The sequence below is a fragment of the Paramormyrops kingsleyae genome, chromosome 1, assembly GCF_048594095.1.
Source record: "Paramormyrops kingsleyae isolate MSU_618 chromosome 1, PKINGS_0.4, whole genome shotgun sequence".
Classification (NCBI taxonomy): domain Eukaryota; kingdom Metazoa; phylum Chordata; class Actinopteri; order Osteoglossiformes; family Mormyridae; genus Paramormyrops; species Paramormyrops kingsleyae.
In genome coordinates this window covers 64,754,119-64,772,038 of record NC_132797.1, presented here as the reverse complement: position 1 = coordinate 64,772,038, position 17,920 = coordinate 64,754,119, and the positions used below count along the sequence as shown (strand labels likewise).

The 17,920-nt window shown below is 48.9% G+C and overlaps 1 protein-coding gene across 4 annotated transcripts in view; it reads right to left on the bottom strand.

Annotated features, from left to right (window-relative positions):
* Nucleotides 1-910: 910 nt before the first annotated feature.
* The window catches only part of runx1 (RUNX family transcription factor 1), a 42,149-nt gene continuing 25,139 nt past the window's right edge, over nucleotides 911-17,920 (bottom strand). For 2 of the 4 annotated variants that reach the window (XM_023835717.2, XM_023835726.2), the window contains exons 3-8: nucleotides 14,493-14,749; nucleotides 12,908-13,064; nucleotides 8,140-8,244; nucleotides 6,421-6,600; nucleotides 3,259-3,417; nucleotides 911-2,934 (exon numbers count right to left, since the gene is read on the bottom strand). In XM_023835717.2, coding sequence (XP_023691485.1) covers nucleotides 2,414-2,934; nucleotides 3,259-3,417; nucleotides 6,421-6,600; nucleotides 8,140-8,244; nucleotides 12,908-13,064; nucleotides 14,493-14,749 — 1,379 coding nt within the window. In that variant the 3' untranslated portion in view covers nucleotides 911-2,413. Of the gene's footprint in view, nucleotides 2,935-3,258; nucleotides 3,418-6,420; nucleotides 6,601-8,139; nucleotides 8,245-12,907; nucleotides 13,065-14,492; nucleotides 14,750-14,998; nucleotides 15,463-15,503; nucleotides 16,571-17,920 lie in introns of those variants that run through there. The other 2 variants (XM_023835738.2, XM_023835748.2) reach the window with 2 other exon arrangements.

Below are 17,920 nucleotides of genomic sequence, written 5' to 3'. Positions count from 1 at the left end.
ACACACGCATTCTCATTGCCGAACTTCTATTGCGGTGGCCATGCAGAGATCTAACCTGACTGTGCCTGTTCTCATGTCTGGCTGCAGTATTGCCAGATTCATTCAGGGATTTATGTGATTTCCTAATACGTGCAAGTCTCTTAATGAGTGCAGTTGTTATTGGTGCAAGATGTGTGTGGGTTGGTGCTTGTGCAAGGCAGCGGCCAAGTGTTTCAGGACAGGCAAGGCCTGTGTGACAGGGCAACCCAAGTGTTTTGGGACAGGTGAGGCCCTGCGTGGCCTGGAAGGGCCGGTGTAACGCAGCGTCCTCAGTGCGATGGGTAATTCCTATTGTAATACAGTGGCCTGACGCATAGCTCCCCATGTGTTTTCTGGCTGTAACTGCATGTGTTTTTTTGTGCTGGGTACCAGCACAGACGCATCTACATGCGGGCCCTGTGTGTATGCGCCTCTGTCTCTGTTGGCTGGCTGGCTTGGGGGTGGCAGGATGGGGCACGTCTGCCAGGCTGTGTAAATTCCTCATGGGTCAGGAATAGCAGGTGGAGGCTAACACTCCCAAACCGATATGTTCCAGTGCCGCCAGCAAGGGCAGGGGGACATTACTGAGAGTCAGTCTGCCATGTTAAACCAGGAAGTGAATTGAAAAAGAAAAACTTGAAATGTTTCTGCGGGATTCTGGGTTTATAAGCAGTATTCGCAGTTGACTATGAACTGCTCGATTTCAACTGGCACTCTCTGCTGTCCCTTTGAATATATAGGGTTAATCGTGTGGATTAGGTGTACCACTGTGTTAAATTAGCATTAGCATAACATGCCGTGATGTCCCACATTAATGCATTTGTTTTGACGCAATTCTTCCTGAATGTCAAATGAAGTGCAAGTGAGGAAACAAACCACAGAGATCAAGAAAGGTGCTTCAACACGACAGTTTATATTCATAAAATAAAACAAAACTTGGAAAAAGATCATTATCAACTTTTTTTTTCATTTAGCTCATTTCAAAAGCAGAGGATGCAATCTGATGTGTGGATGAGGGAATGGCTGATATCAACAAGCAGTCATTTACAGTGGAGGCTATTTACACCATTGGAGGGTGGCTGCATAAGAAAGAACCCCTCTACTCCCCCTGGGACAGAAGAAGGGAGGTGTGTCTGGTGGAACAGGGAGAAGATAATCCCACCGTGCCTGGAAATGTCTGCGGGCACCTCAACTGTTGGGGTGTGTGGAGATGATGAAGTGGGACATGATTGTCTCTTCCTGTCCCTCCATCTTTTCCCGTTGTGAATTATTTTAGACCCTGTGGCTTCGGCTGCATATAAACCCATTGCTTATTTGTCAGGATAGGCTGAGTTTAGTTTATCCCATAATCCTTTGCTGCTTCCCTGTGCTCGGTTCGGTTTCCGGAAACCCGTTATTTCCAACATCTACCAGATTGGTGTGTTTGGTGAAACTACTGAAAAGGGAAGAGACTGTTAAATGTCTTCAGCTGCTTTTAAATCCATCAGTTGTCCCATGGAGTGCACAGTGGTTAAATAAATTAAAAAAAGATAAATAAAACGATAAATAATTAAACCATAATGACAGGGGAGGAGTCACATGGAAGAATCAGAGCATCCTGCGGGCTGTCCGTAGTTTCCTCCTCTTTTACGTGACAGTAAGGCCTCTCACACGCTCTCAAGTGTCTCGTCGCCTTTTCTCTGCTCCCTTCTCGATCCTCTGAGAACGGGCCATGCCTCTCTGGTTTCCACGTTGTCCTGTGGTCACTGGATACCGAGCTTGGAGCCTATACCGCACCGATACTCAGGTGAGTAACTGCCAGGCCCCTGCCCTATCTGCATAAAGCTCGATGTCTAATCCTCCAGGGAATGTCCCGGAATCGAAAGCTGGCCCCTGAAGGACACTGGAGCAGGGAACCACTAGGGAAGGTTCTGTGAAGTCTTGCTTAGCCACACCCTCTCTGTGTGTCTGTGCCTCAATTAACAGGCCGTGCCTGTTTTGATGGGTTCCAGCGGGGGGTGGGGCTGGGGAGTGGGGGGTAGCTGCAGTCAGTGCTTTTCATTCTTGGCACTAAAGGGAACTCCGCCTTCTCCTCCTCCAGTAAAATCTATTTGTGAAAAACCCAGAAGAGCAGCCTGTCGACGTGACACACAGAAAAGACCCGTGCTCAACCTCACACACAGCTCATTCACAGTTAATGTCGTCTTACTCCTCGTACGTTTTATCATCTTTTTCAACTATCCGTCATAGAAACAATAATTATAGCAACGCTGACGATAATTATTAACACTGACAAAATGTCAGCAGTTTTTTTTTTTTTTTTTTAAATGAGCAATATCACAATGACTCCGCCCATGCTGTGGTGTCGTTGCCGAGTTCAGTGTCCGCCTCACCCACCCAACCCGTTTGGCCCTGCTTAGTAAGGCCTCCACACAGACTCCTCCAGGCGGCCTCCCCCGGTGGCCATGTTGGTGGGGGAGCTGCTGTGGCTGCCCTCAGCCTCCACCGCCACTTCACTCTGATTGGGCAGGGAGGGGTTGAGGAGGGCGGAGCCGGTGGAGGCGTTGGTGCAGGGCGGCAGGATGCGGGGTGGCGACCGCTCCCCCCCTGACATCATGGAGAACTGGTAGGAGCCCGTGGAGGTGCTGTAGTACAGGTGGTAGGGAGAGGAGCCAGCCTGGAAGGGCCCGCCTTGACCCTGGGCCGAACCGCCCGGGTAGGGTGGGGGCAAGTAGGCATAGCGGCCTGAGGGCGCTGTCATGGCCGACATGCCGATGCCGATGGCACTGGTGACGGGCGTGGCTGTATAGGTGAAGGCTCCGGCCGGATAGTGCATGCGCGGGTCCGAGAAGCGGCCGTCCGGGAGCGAGGGCAACGAGGAGAAGGGCCGCTCTAATCCTGCCATGCGCGGGTCGCTGAACGCAGTGAGGTCCGGACCTGCCGGGAGGAGAAGCGAGGTCAGAGGTTAGGGGGTCGTCTGGCTAAGGATCTGGCCGGGAGCCCAAATATACAAAAAAATACATTTATTTATTTAGCAGACTCTTTAATCCAAAGCAATGTAGAACTGAGAAGGCAGGGACAGATAGTCCCTCGTGCATTTGGGGGGTTAAGGGCCTTATTCAGGGGCCCAACAGTGAGATCATCCTGCCAACCCTGGAACTGGAACCAGCAACCTTCTACTCACAGGTCTATGCCACCCCAATTATATCCCATATTTCTTATCTACGGAATAAACCCTGCTTGTGTGAGCGTGTCATTCACCTGAGAGCCGGCTGGAGAAGTCCGTGAGGGCGGACATGCCACTGGCCCTGCCCGGCGAAATGGGCGTGGCTGGATGGACGGAGGCTGTGGAGATCTGGCCGAGGTATGGATATGACTGCTCGTAGGACCAGGAAGGTGAGGTCTGCATCTGCCTGGAGTCTGAGAGCAGAAGGTCCACGTGACGTTCGGCTCAGAGCGGAAGAGCATTATGTGGGGGCTTTAAGTGCCTCCAGCCGCCAGCCCCCCCCCCCCCCCCCCAGCAGAACTGGCATACGCTCCAACGGACATGCCGACGTGAAGCATTTTGCTGGCGGCCTGCCCGCCCCCCCATGCACAAGGCCCCACTGACGAGGAGAGTGATATCCGACACGTCCCACATTTGCTTGGGTGGCACTGTGCCCTCCCCACACCCCCGACGTGGGCTGAGAATGGCTGAAACACCATAGGAGTGCCTTATGATTTGGAAATGGGGGTGAGGGGTGGTGGGACTGGGAGCGGAGCTATTCCCATTAACACGGGAAATAACTACCTGTAATGGGGGGAGGGCAATTGCGAGGATATGGGGGCAGAATCCGGGGCACGGTTGAGGGGGGGCGCAGCTGGCACGGACTAGGGGGGTGAGTGAAGCCGTCAGGTGTGAAGTGACAGAGTGGAGCCCAATGCGAAGAGGACACATGTGTCTGCGGGAGGGGGGGGGGGGGGGGCACCCACATCCCGACACCAGCTGCTCTTGATTTTGACCAATATAAAAAGAAAAGGGGGGGGGGGGGCGTTGGCGGGGGCCTTGAACAACTTAAAAGCAGCTTCCGCTGGCGGGATTCCCGCGGCTATTTCTGGAAGCGCAATCAGAGGCAAGGCGGGCGGGCGTGCGGGCAAAGGGGGGGGTTGGGGGCAGGGTGGTTTGTGCGCCCCCCCCCCCCCCAGTGTGTCCACAAAGTGCCATACAGCCACTTCTGCAAACTGCAGCGGAAGGACGACCGGTGCCTCAGGTGCCGCGCAGACGCAACACGGGGCTGCCAATCCGCAACGGCGCCTATCTGTGCAGGACGTCGGTACACGGGGGGCCCGGATTACCGGCAGCTCCTTACATTTTGTGTCTTTCGTTTGCATTTCCCGGCCAAACCTTAAATTCTGTCCATCGCATCCATCCTGACTATCCCTACGTCCCCAACGCACGCGGCGAGTAGCAGCAGCTGCCTTGCACACCTTTGTCATTATTGCTCTCAGTCAGGGGATTTTCACAGCGCAACTTCCTGTCTCTCAGTTCCTCCTCTCTTCATTCTGCTTCCCTTCTGCCGAAGTACAAAAGCAGTGTGGGGGTGGGAGTGACACTTTCTGCATGAACCCGTATTTCTCCTCCTCGTTCTCACGCACAAGTCAAAGAGGAAGCAAAACCCAATGGAAATGTATTTGTGTGGAATTTCTTTGTTAATGGGAGGGGGCCATCTATATCGTAATGCACACTAACCGAAACAGAAACGAAAAAGTCCGGTGTGGAGGTTGGAGAGCCGTGCTCAGCAGGGGCCGGCTCAGGTGCATATAAATATCACCATGGAGACAACATCATTATGGGATATCGCTACGCGTCTTGTTTATATGCTCTGCCGCTCTATCACAGGTGGTGTGTCCAGCAAGAAACTGACGACATTTCAGTTAATGAAATCACACGCAAAAACCCTTCACAGCTCATTGTTTGATAAAGACTAAAGCCACTGGAGAAAACGGGAAACTCTAATAATATACAGTAAGTCCCCAAGATACAAACCAGTTCTGCTCCGAGAGCGGGTTTGCATGTCCAATAAAGTTAGCCTAGGCATCCAGCTGATCATGCTCCTAAACCCAACCCTCAGCTCCTACCAAAACATGTACATGTGCAGCTTTTAATGCTTTTAAAAGTTAGTACTTACATTGTTTGTTATAGATCTGTAGTGTATTTTAACAAGAAACAACTGAGAATTTCCATTGTTCTCCATAAGCTGATCTCGCGGTTTACCATTTCAAGCTGTCCTACACTGTATAGGCACAGCTAGACTACCTCTCTCTCCTCAACTCCTATCGAATACATTTACATAAGAGAATTTTAAAGTTGATATTTGTATTTTTGTTATTGATTTCAGGTGCATTTTAACAACCTACAACTGAGTGCCTTTTTTTCCCCATTGTTTTCCGTCAGCTGAACTTGCTAACCGCTCGTGAGGGAGCCTACATTACTCTATCAAGTGCTAGAGAGAGAAATTTGCTGCCATGAAATTTGAAATTCTGGTACAATTTTTAATTTTGCAGTTAGTTAAACAATTTTAAATTTAGTGGGCATGCACGCTTGCATCTTCGAACGTTCGTATCTGGAAGGTTTGTATGTAGAGGAATTTCTGTATTTTATTTATTGGTTTCAGTAATATATATATTCATTGTATCCATCCATCTTTCCTACAGTACATATGGAAAGGCACCATGAAAACCTCCTTCCCTTTTTTAATTAACATGAAACAGGAGGTTAGGCTCATTTGGAGAAGTAGGACAAACTTCTCCAAAAACGTTTTTTTTTTTTGTATAAAAATAAAAGCTTCCATGATTTCTCTGCTGGATAATTCACTGAAGCACTCCAGGGGACAGAAGAACCTCAGGTCCCATCCCTGCACGTCCTGAGTCCTGACACGGCCTCTCACCGGCAGCTCTGGGTCGCCCACACCAGCGTTTCTCAATCTGGTCCTCAGGGACCTCTAGACCGTCTGTCAAGGAGCTGGGAAAGATCAAACACGTGCAGCATCTAGGGGTCTCCGAGGACCATCTTGAGAAACACTGGCCTACACTACAGTCCATCAGTGCTGAAATCCTCGGTCTTCTCAGCTTTCCCAAACACCCATCTCTCCAGTTATCCAGAAATATCTCCACCAACCTCATACTGAACAGTTTAGCCTAAATGCTTCAGCCTCAGTTCTCTTAGAATATGCTACCATAAATGCTGCATAAATACTCACCTGGATGCCTATCATACTACTGTTAGCACTACTGCAGAAAAGTAAGATTACGGTTGGCTCCCATTGGCCAGTTCAAGCCATGCAAGGAACATTCCAGAGCCTGCATCCCTCATTACTGCCCACCACTGATATCAAACTAATGATTTCGCGAATAAAATCTATGGTTATAATAAGCAATGCTCACCAGGGATCTGCGTGGAGCCGCTGAAGGTGGCGCTGTTGAGGGCAGGCCGGGGGTTGGGCGTTGGGGGGTGGTGAGGGCTCCCCCTCATGGCGCTACGCCGCAGCTGCTCCAGCTCACTAAGTCGCTCTGAGAATGCCAGGGGGGCGGGCTTTATGGATTCCTCCAGCTTCTGCCGGTGCCCTGTGGGGCAGAGGGGGCGTCAGCGAGGTGTGTGGGTGGGCGGGGGTGGGCATCAGCAGGACAAAAACCCTACTCACACAGGAGCAATTCTAGGATTTTGTAAGGTGGGGGGCATAAGAGAAGCCATAATTCATACAGAGGGGCCAACCTTATCATGAGCCAATCGTGAGATTGGAATCAGTGAGTGACAGGGGAGAGGGAACAATGCAGGCCAATTAGCTTTCAGCTGGGGCCAGGGCCCCTGTGGCCCCGCCCCTGCATATGTCCTTGCTCTCACACAGAAAAGAACATTAGAGTAAACTGGACTAAGCTAATAACAAATTCACATGCTTAACAGGACATTTCTCACACAGCACCTTTTTTTAATAATCGTGCAGACGCTGAGCGGCCCAATTAAGGCACTTCGTTTAACCATCTCGTTAAAGCCATTTCTGTTTTTCCGTGGCCGGCGAGAAGAGCCGTAGATATAACCAGGCAGCGCCGGTTCCACTTGGCCGCAGACGGGCCCAGGAAAGGGACTGGTGGGCGACCTCACACGGAGACGCGAGAGCGGTGAGGGATTAGCGGTCGCAGGCTGCGAGGGGGACCGCCACGTTGCCCCCCCCCACCCCGCCCCCCCGCCCCGGCCTCTCAGCTGTGAGAAACCATCACACCCCCCCGCACCAACAGGCCTGTCCCACGGGGAGGAAGTCCTGCTGAAATCAGAGCTCCCGTCTGAGCTTTTGAAGACGTAGCCAAGAGGCCCTGGCTGACTAGACCCAGGATTTCTGAGCGGCGCCGGTTCCCTGGATGGCGACCAAACTATGGGCCTGGCGGAGAAGTGAGGCCATGAGCAGCCGCATGACGCGGCAGTGGCGGTAAACAAGCCTTCCTCATAAAAGCCGCAATAAAACAGGAAAAAAAGCCGCAGCTGTGACGAGTCAACGGGCTCTGAAACCACACTGATTGTACTGTGTCACCTACTCGTGTCACCGGGAAACCACAACAATCTAGATAACGGGGGAACCACACGGCACTCTGCAAACTGAGCAGCCATGCCAGCCCTGTCCGGTTCTCGCCGGTACCAAACCACGGGTCCTTCTTATGAGGCAGGGCGGGTATCTGCATGCATGCAAACAAAAACAGACCCGGCGTGGCCCAGATGGGCTGCAGCCGGACTTCCTCTCCTGGTTCTGATTTACCCGATTCCCTCTCATTTCCTCCCCGCTGTCTTGGATTATTCTGTGAAAAGTATTTTAAAAAAGTATTTATTTTAAAATGTAACGGACCTCAGCTAACTGAAAATAGTCTCTTCACACACAGTGCGGCTAGGATTCAAACCCACAACCTTGTGCTACCCATAGTGTCAGAGATTTTATTATTGTGATTATTCTTTTGTTGTATTATTATACTGCTTATTTAACAGTAAATTACAGCATTTCTTATTTACAGCTGGATCGTTTACTGGAACAACTGAGATTAAAAACAGCGGGTTCTTCTGGGACACAATCCTATGACCATGTGTATGCTGAACCCCCCCCCCCCCCCCAGAGCACTCACGGCGTGGCTCGCGGGGGCCGTCCACCGTGATCTTGATGGCACGCTGGTAGGTGGCCACCTGGGGTGGATTGGTGAAGACGGTGATGGTGAGGGTGAAGCTCTTCCCTGAGGTGGAAGAACAGAGGGGTTAGAACAAAGCACCACAGAGATGCGCCCTCACCCCTGCACAGACAGTAACGTCGCGGAGTCGCCAGGGACAGATGTGACCTCACCCACGTTTCATCTCGGAAAGCCGCTCCGATCCTCACCGACTTGCGGCAGCAAATGTAACATTTCTGGAGCATTCCCTGGTCATTACACGCCCATGCTGGGCAGGAGGATAACAATGGTCCCTTCACCAGAAAATTAAAACGTACTGGATCCTAACGTTCCTTTTGATACTCCCATAAATACTGAACCGGTTGTTTCAAACATGAAAGAAATAATTCATTTCTCACATGTGGATCTGCATCTGATTTTTGCCTTTTTAACTTTACGAGCCTTTTTTCCTTCCCCCCCAAAAAGGGGAAAAACGGCCGAGGAGGAGAAATTGGGGGGGTGGCTGGTAGGCGGGCCCCCATGCCAAGTCATCACTGCAGTGACGACCCTCACCATGGTAACCTAATCATGCCACAAAGTGCCGCGTGTCTGGCCTGCCTCCGGCCCTGTCTCGCCACGCCATCGCCACGCCATCGGCACGCCATCGCCACGCCATCGCCACGCCATCGCATCGCCTGGCCCGGAGGTGGGTGAGGCCATCTGAGGTGGAAGGCGGCAGAATATTCCTCGGTGTCATCCTCTAACAGCCCCCCCACCCCCTCCTACCCCCCGGCCCGGTCGCAGACATATAAAACCGTCAGGGTGGGCGGCCCCTCATCGCCTTTACGCCCATGGCACCGTCTGCCAGCTTCCTGGCGCTGCCCAGGTGTCATGTGTGCCCCGTCTCCCAAAATACACCCTGCCGGGATTAACCCCCCCCCCCCCCCCCCTCGGGGCAGTTCAGACATAAATATTACAGTGTGAAGATGCCGGGAGCGAGAGGCTTTAGCGCGGTGGCGGTATGAGCCCATCCACCGCGGGCAGAGACAGGCGGACAGACAGGAAGTCCGTGAGACGGACGGGAAAAGCTGCCCTCCCCCCCAGCAAAAACACCCCCGAAGAGGCTTGATGCAGCACGTGTAACATGAAAATAAATGAGACATGACAATGACAAAGTAAAAATCTGCCCCACAAAATTTACTTTTTTTTTTCCACAACACCTGTGTTGAAAATAAGGAGCAATGTGACTGCCTGTCCAGCGGCAGAGCAGGGTCATTGCCGTCCCGGGGGGTGGGGAGCATGGGGGGGGGGGGGTTGATGGGGTGATTGAGAGATGGCTAAAGGAGGCCAGTTCTGAGGTTTCAGATGGGACATCCTGCGGTGTGGATTTGGGAGAGCTCCAGCAGAGAGTCGCTGTAGCGTAAGCTGATGCCGACGGTGAAAACTGCCTGGGAATCCCAGGGGATGGGAGGTAGTGGGGGGTCGGCAATGACCCGAAGCAGGGCTCCAGCACCGCAGCCCCGAAATCCTGCCGCAGTACCCCACCCAAATCCCCGCAGCTCACAGCCGACCCGACTCCACCAGGCCCCAACCCGCCCGCCTGTACGCTATTTTCGGCTGTGAGTCACTGCCAACAGCCGCGGGCATACGGATGCGGAAACGCCCCACGAACTGATTTCACTTCTGCTGTCCGGACTGACGATGTCACCGGCGTGTACAGGAAGCCGGCGAGACGCACACGCATGCATCGTTCGCGGACATCGAAAAGGATCACTTCAGGCGTGACCCTGAATGCGGAGGACGGCTCCCAGAAACGGTGTCTGAGCGGGCGACGGGGAGGGGCTGCCCTCTCCCCACGGCAAGGTTGTGTACACAGCCAGCGTGTTGACTGAGGTGTGCAAACACACTGACACTCATCACTTCCCAGACACACAAAGCTAAAAACAGAGAGAGATGAAGTATTCATAACTTAAACCTCTTCTCCTCATCCAACCCCAAGCCATTATTGAAGATATTTATTCAGCACACCTTTTGTGTTACATTTGGAATGTTTTTCTGCCTACGGACTGTTCCAGAAAAGCCCTGTAATCGCTGCCATCATGCCTGTGACTTCACAGCTTGGTATCTGGTCCCGTATACACGCCGCCACACTGTAAACAGCACGCACACACGGTCGCATGCTAAAAGACGCCTCCCGCTTTCATTCCTCTTTTTCCCCATTAGCGTAACAGGTCGGAGCGTGCTCGACTGCCTGGCTACAGCCGCTGCCGTCCTATCTGCCTTCCTGATCTGGACCACATCTTTCCGCCCGTTCCCAGAAACAGGAGCTAAACCCGCAGGTCTCTCGGACGGCTACCCGCGTTATCGACATCCCCATCACAGGGCACGGAAAATGCGGTTACAAGTGTCTGCGAATTCCCTTTGATGCAAAAGTCTACACACAATTGCAATAGATAATACGAAAGCATTTGCTTATATTGTTTGTAATCTAGATACCAAGAGCGATGTATTTAAGCATCAGTCTTAACTTGTTGACTTGAGCCTCACTGGGTAATAGAATAAAAAAAAAAAACCTGCTCTTCTCAAAGTTCCCCCAAAATAAAATATAAACATCTCTCCTTTTACAAAATTGCTTTAAACTTCTAAAAATTGAATAAAACCTAAGCAAAACAAAATTAATTCTGTGAGGAGAGTTTACATCCACATCCTAAAACTGTAGATTGTTTTATGTGATACTGCATATTTACATTTCATGCAATATGTAAATTATTATTATATTATTATAGCAACAGCGGATGGCACGGTGCCATTGGCAGGAAGATCCCCTGTGTATCTTATGGCCCAATGGGCATGTCACCCGTTCCTGTTATGACGGGTCACTGGTTTGATTGAATGTGAGGCAGTTTTGTAGCAAGACCTAGTCTATAACGACAAGCTACAGCACGGCAGGCTGGTCCCCGCAGGAAAGTGACACCAATCGAGTTTGTGTGCTTTGCTTGTAATCAGAAGCTCACTGGTTCAAATCCCTGGGTTGGCAAACTGATGACACTGTTGGCACCTCAGTAAGACCCTTAATCCCCAATTGCTCCAGGGTATTTGTCTGACGCTTTCAATTGCACATCACTTATAAAACGGATAAAAATGTCTGCTAAATAGATATTGTAATTGTTACATAGAAAATGATTAATTTTCAGCTACGGTGATTTTTTTTGCAGAGAAAATTCAAGTGGCTGATACATGACTTTTGTTAATACTTCCGAGATTTGTTTTCCTTATTTAGGGGCAGATCGAAATCAAATCAAAGCCGGCAGGTTTGGGGCTGCCGTCTCCTGAACGTGGAAGACCCACCCCAACCCACCCCCTCCATCCCGAGATGCGGGCTCAGTGCGTCTCTCACTTTGATCCCCTTTGTTAGCATCCTGCTACGCTGCCGGCAGAAGGCTAGTGAATTATGTTTCCTGGAGCGCCCCACCCCCCCATCATTGCTGGAAAAGCATTGCCTAATGGCATCATTCTACACACCCAGGGTTCCTTTGAAAGCTTTCATGTGTCATCCGAAGCCAGGCGCTGAGTCCAGCCGCTATTAATTAGCATCGCTCTCTGAGTGCTGCGCCGCCCGCCCGGGGTGGCCGTGTTGCCCCAGCATCTCCTCGCACGCTCCCAGCCCAAACGGGCTCTTTATCCCATAGGGACCCCACCCCCAGCTCTCCGCGATGGCCGCTCCAAGGGCTCTTCCTCAACAAAGTGATGCCCCCCCCCCCCCCCCCACACACACACACACACACCCCCGGGTTGAATTACAAGCAGCGGTGAAGACCGATGAAGAGAGCAATACATACGGTGATGGACGCGGCAGGGAGCGGGAACGGCCATGGTGGGGGGAGGGGATCATCTCAACACCCCCGCCATTGAAACAGGATTCATAAAAAAAGCTGAGCTTTGATAAGCTACATAAGAATCACACCCATCAAGAATTAATGAAATATCTGGCCTCTGTTAAGTGACTCCATTATCTGCCACTGCACCCTGGGCGTGTGGAGAGGAATGTCAGCGGGGTTTACAACCCTGAGGGGCTTTAAAGGCCCCCGCAGATGGACCAGGGGGTATCGTCACACAGCCCAACAGGCAGGGAAGTAATACAGATCGGTGTGCAGCGTCATGCTAATGCTGCTATTCAAAGCTATGCTGTTTATGCTGCTGCATTACTTATTGTTTACATATAAGTATATAAACCCTTGTGTCCAGCCCCCCTGTTTCACACTGTCTTGTGATTTGCCCTGTAAGACCCTCCCCTTGTCTCCTGCTCTCTGTATGTTGCACCACACCATGTACCTGTATTTGGATACTATGACAATAAAAACCACTTGACTTATATTGGTCACCCCGGCCATGTTCACCCAATCTATCAACGCTCAGTTATGGCCAGGTCACCTAATCCTCGGCGACACTGAACACTACAGACTTAACACACTCCAGTGCTCCATCGCTTCAAGGTTAAGGACTGGAAACTGAAAGCTTGTTTGCTTTTTTGAACGAGAAAAATAAATCCTGGACCTGCAGTAGCATAAATAAGCTCATGCGTATTACGAAGAGGTAAATTTCCATTTGACTATGTTCAAGGAGATATCGATAACCACACTAAACACGCCCCCCGGCTCCTGGCATCGGCACCGGCTCCCGTGTCAGCTTACGCCGGCGCGTGTGGGCATGCGTGCGTGCATGCGTGCGGAGAGACATCCCGTTTCCTCACCTCTGCCGCTGCGTCCCACGAACCTCAGGTCATTGAAGCGTGCCGTCTGGTTTTTGATGGCGGCTGTGGCGTTCCGCAGCTCCGCAGAGTAGTTCTCGTCGTTCCCGGCCATCACCGTCACCAGCGTGCCGTCCGGGATGTCGCCTAGAGCGACCACCTGTTGGCAGACAGGCCGGTTAGGCTGTGCACAGATAAGAGCCCTCCGCGCACCGCAGGAACGTTCGGTAGCGTGATCTCCAAGGCTACACCGCACGACATGAGGTCTAATTCCTGCACAAAGAGCCAGTGCATCAAAACATTGCCAAAATACAGAGTCACACAGGCACATAATGGGAACAAATGTATGAATTTAATTAAGGAATTGCTGAGATGGCGCTGTTACCCAAACTGTCACGCAAAGCAATCAGCGTTACCATAAAAAATATGCGGCAGTTGTTATTATGTGAAAGAAAGAAATATCGATGAGAACATAGCGAAACTATTTAACTAACCGCTACCACAAAAATAATTATGCATCCCAGTGTCGGATATTTAGAGTTCATAATACAACAATCAAAAGCAAAAACTGAAAGTAATAGTGTAATTTTTTTGTTCTTTTTTATTATTCTGCTACTAAAAACGAGAAGTGATACGAGTGCAGCACATCAGCAGCATTCTTTCGTAATAAGACGTTAAACTCCGCTCTCTTTGTGACATAAGCCCAGGGGGGAACTCGGGAGCTCAGCAAACGGCTCCACACCCAAGGCAAATAAGTGCCAAAGGTGGACCGTTTTCGCATAAAATGCTTTCGGTTAGATGCGAGCGCTGGTTATATATTACATAAACCGTTTTAATGTGGCCCTTCAGGGATAAGTGTAGATTTAATATTAAAGGGAAAAAAGCAATTAAAATTCCAGATTTTTCAGTCGCGTGCCGCAACTCTTCGCCTATAAACTGCGAAAGTCCGTACGGCGATGGATCAGTAAGGCGCCGAAAGATGCTGATGTGAAATTTGTATAAAGTTAATATAATTATGTTATGCACATAGCACTCAGTATTGCATTACATACCTAATGCGTAAATTGTTTTCAAAATGACAGTAATAAACAGTAATAAATTATTAGCAATAATGTACATTATTTATGCCAGGGGCGTCAGAAGCATTTTGAATGTGGGGGGACACACTGGCATAAAACTAATATTTTATGTTAAATGTGGGGAGGTCCAAACGAATAATTATGAAATGTGAGGGGGACACGTCCCCCTCAGATTTAATGGCGACGACACCCATGATTTATGCACTGATGGTGAACGGTTAGAATATTATAAATAAAACTGTGGGAATATGCTTCTCGTGGTGTTTCTTGAAATAACGAAATCATGGCAATATCATATCCTAATTAAAAGCCGTTTTTCCGGGTAAATGAATACGGATAATTAAATATAAACCGTTTAAACAAGAACTGTAGCTCTGTAACTGTTTATGAAAGCTTTCAGTCAAAGACCAAAATATTTTTATTTTATAAATTGTATATATTTTCAGAAGCTTAAATACTAAACGTTTATATACCCTGTAACCTTGAATAAAAATCGGTGACAGTATTACCTTGAAGGCAATGGGTAGCGTCTTGTTGCAGCGCCAGTGAGTGGGCAGGACGGAGCAAAGAAAGTTGGGGCTGTCAGTACGGACCAGCTCCCCAGGGTGGTCCGACAACACCTCCACCATACTCCTGTCCGCTATTCGCAGCTTCCCCACCAGGGCGGCGCCGCTGCTGTCGTGAGCCCCCAGAGGCAATCCTTCAGTCATCTTTCCCGGGCTCAGGGTGGTGGATGGGGGGGTGAAGCGGCGCCCTGGGGCCGGGTCTGAAACAGACGGCGATACATAACAATGGTAGAGAGAGACAACCCGCACCATTACGCCAACAATCATCATACTCGATCATCGATACTACTCCCTAAACGCTTGAATTTAAATAAAATGTGTTAATAACATTAATTTTTTAATTTAAATGCCGGACTCAGCTATTGGTTACCCGGGCCATAAGACAGAATCCTCAACATAGCCCCAATTATACATGCAGCAAAACAGAGGCAACTTTCATGCATACGTACAGGCGCACTGTCAACTAGTCATCCATAACCGATGGCACACACGTGTGGTTTGAAGTGTATACATCAGGTCCAGTGTACTCCAAAGAGGAGTGCGCACAGAGGCGACATTGAAAGCTTTTAAAAGCGCACACGCCATCCTGGCATGCATTTAGGGATTTCTAAAAGTGGACGGGGTTAAAGTGCGCCTGCATATCCGTCTCTCAGTGCGCGTCTCTGTCAGTGTACCCCAATTAATTATTATTATTATTATTAGTGCTATATAGTTTGAGGAAAAAAGTAAACAAAGAAAAGCAAGTAGCAACAGTTGGCACAAGTAATTGTGCACATTCACTCTGTCATCACCGATGAAGAACGAAGGTAAACATCCGTACAGTCGATGGTTGCACAATAAAAAGTGAAGCAGGAAGTCTAGAGAGTTGAAATTGTTTTTACAACAAAACGCGGAATCGGTCTGGATTGTTTAGAACTTTAAAATTATTTGGCAATCAAATATAAAACATCATACCGTATTTGGCGTCCCAAAGGAAAACCATTTGTGCCTCGAAGTAATGTCCACTTAGTACTTTTTAATGACTCGGGATCCACTTCGCAGTCTGATCATCGACAGATTTCCAAAACCGTTGATGTTAGATGAGGAAACATGAAAATCTAGCGTTTGACAGCCCTTGGGGTCGCTGGTCAAAGTCAAAACACAATCATCTAACTAAGCCGATATAAATTGAACCGCTTGCGCCGCACGCATGTCGGTGCTGCTTTTCGCCATAAGGTGAAGTGAGAGAAAAGGAACGAAAAAAACAAGCATGCCAGCTGCTTTTTTTTCGTTCTTTCTTACACGAACAGCAAACTCGATTGCTCCAGCAGACACCCTGTGTGAGTCACTGTCTGTCGCGATTGCAGACTTCCTGGACCGGGCAGCCTGGGGCGTCTTGCGTGCGGCTAGCAGGTGAGAGATGGCCAGAGACGCTCAGACAGTCCACTTTAACAGCACCATCACACTTTAAAAACAAAGTTATGTATCACAATCTCCGCGAAACAAGTTCATACACGTCCTAATCTACAACTGAACGCGACCAAAATTGGAACAGTTTGGCCTCTATGGAAGTTCATAACGTTTAGAAATTAACGAATGTTACAGTTACATCAAATTACGCTCAAATAAAAATGACTTATTCCCCATTTTTTCTAATTAGTTTTTTCTTTATTATTACCGAAACTCAACATCTATGAGCTGGATTCTCAAGCTCTAATCGAAAGATCCAAAAGTGGACTGCGCAACGATCCGTTTCGTCTATAATCCGCTATACGTTCCCCATCTTTTGCGTGATTCCCATGTATGCTGATCGACGTTTAAAGCTCGCAGCGTAACATATCTGGAAAGAGCTAAAGAGTGTAACTTTTGATTTTTTGGCGTTCTTCCGAGTGTCATTTATTCTGCTCAGTACCAGGCAAGCAGAGTCCTGCACAGCAATCCGGGCACACCCCTGGATGTATGTCCCAAAGAGCGCAGCTGGTCACCCAGCGTCGCATGAATGAACCTTCCGGCGGCGGCCGCCTGGCTTTTTACTGCCAACTGGAAGTACAGGAATGCCGCTGCTGTGAGACTCATTTGCATATAGCGCGGTCTGGACCAATAGCCGGGCCATACGATGCTTGGCCAATCCGAAGAGTGCGTGGAAGGCGCAGGAGCCAAAATGGGCAGTCCTTTCCGGCAACTAAATCCCAAAGATTCCGGGCCTACAGTTTAAATGCTGAGGGATTATACAAATGGTTGGTTCAGCAATATAAAAAAAGATAAAATCTAGCAGTATATATAAATGTGGTATCACACAGTTAAAAAAACATATACATATACGAAAAATTTTTGTATTGACAGTTGTTCAAATATACCGTTATAGTATGATATGACTCGGGGTTAGTGTTTCATATAATTCTTACCTTAACTAACTTAAACACTGCAAAAACAAAAAACGTCAAGCGCGCCTGTACTATCAATTGCAATTCCTATAAAATAATAACCCTTAAATAATAACCATTAAGCAGTCTGTGACCCCTGGAAGGGTCATAGTACGAATACACGGTAGATAATAAGAAGAAGAAGAATAGCAACAACAACTGGTGACCGTGTACTTATAAATTTCACATTCAACATTAATTACACTCATCATTATTTAGGGGGCTACCATCAGAAATGGGATTTTCTCCTCGGACCCTGTAACACAACAAAACATGACTCGCTACATTCCGTAATTTCCTCTAATCTCTTGTAAACGCTGTCAGTTAAAACAACAGCTCTTTTCTACGTCATCGTATCCTATATGATTGTAAACTAACGACGACGACATTAACGTCATTCGATTAATTTAGTTAATACAAAATCCCAGTTCAATTCATGTCCTGACTTGCTTGTCTTTGCAAAGAAGTATCGACAGAGGGCAGCAAATGACTAGCTGACTTGAGACAATGACTTGCGTAGCTAGATGATGTGCGTTTTTTTACGCTTCATCCACGTCTTCATAAAAGACCTTGCTGTGTTTTCCCTTTTGTCTATAATTTGGATTGTTAAAACTCTGGGACCATTGTTCGAGGCTTCGCCATGGCTCCGTGAGTGGAGCTTGCACGTTTTCCCCATGTCGCTATGGTGTTTCTTCCTGGTACTTTGGTTTCCCCCCATAGTCCAAAAAGGCTGAGGTTAATAGATTAATTGGAGTTATCAAATTGCTAGTAGTTGTACATGCAAGGGCACCATAAGGGGGGCAGGGGGTTAGGATGATTCCAAGAGCCCCTGGATGGATGGGTGGACAAACAAATAGTTCTTTGGCATTCTACATAAGAACTGAATTTATATGGCTTAATTTCTGTGAAATGTTTTGTTTAATACTATTAACTGAAAGATAATTTAAAAGGATGAACTTGATATACGTG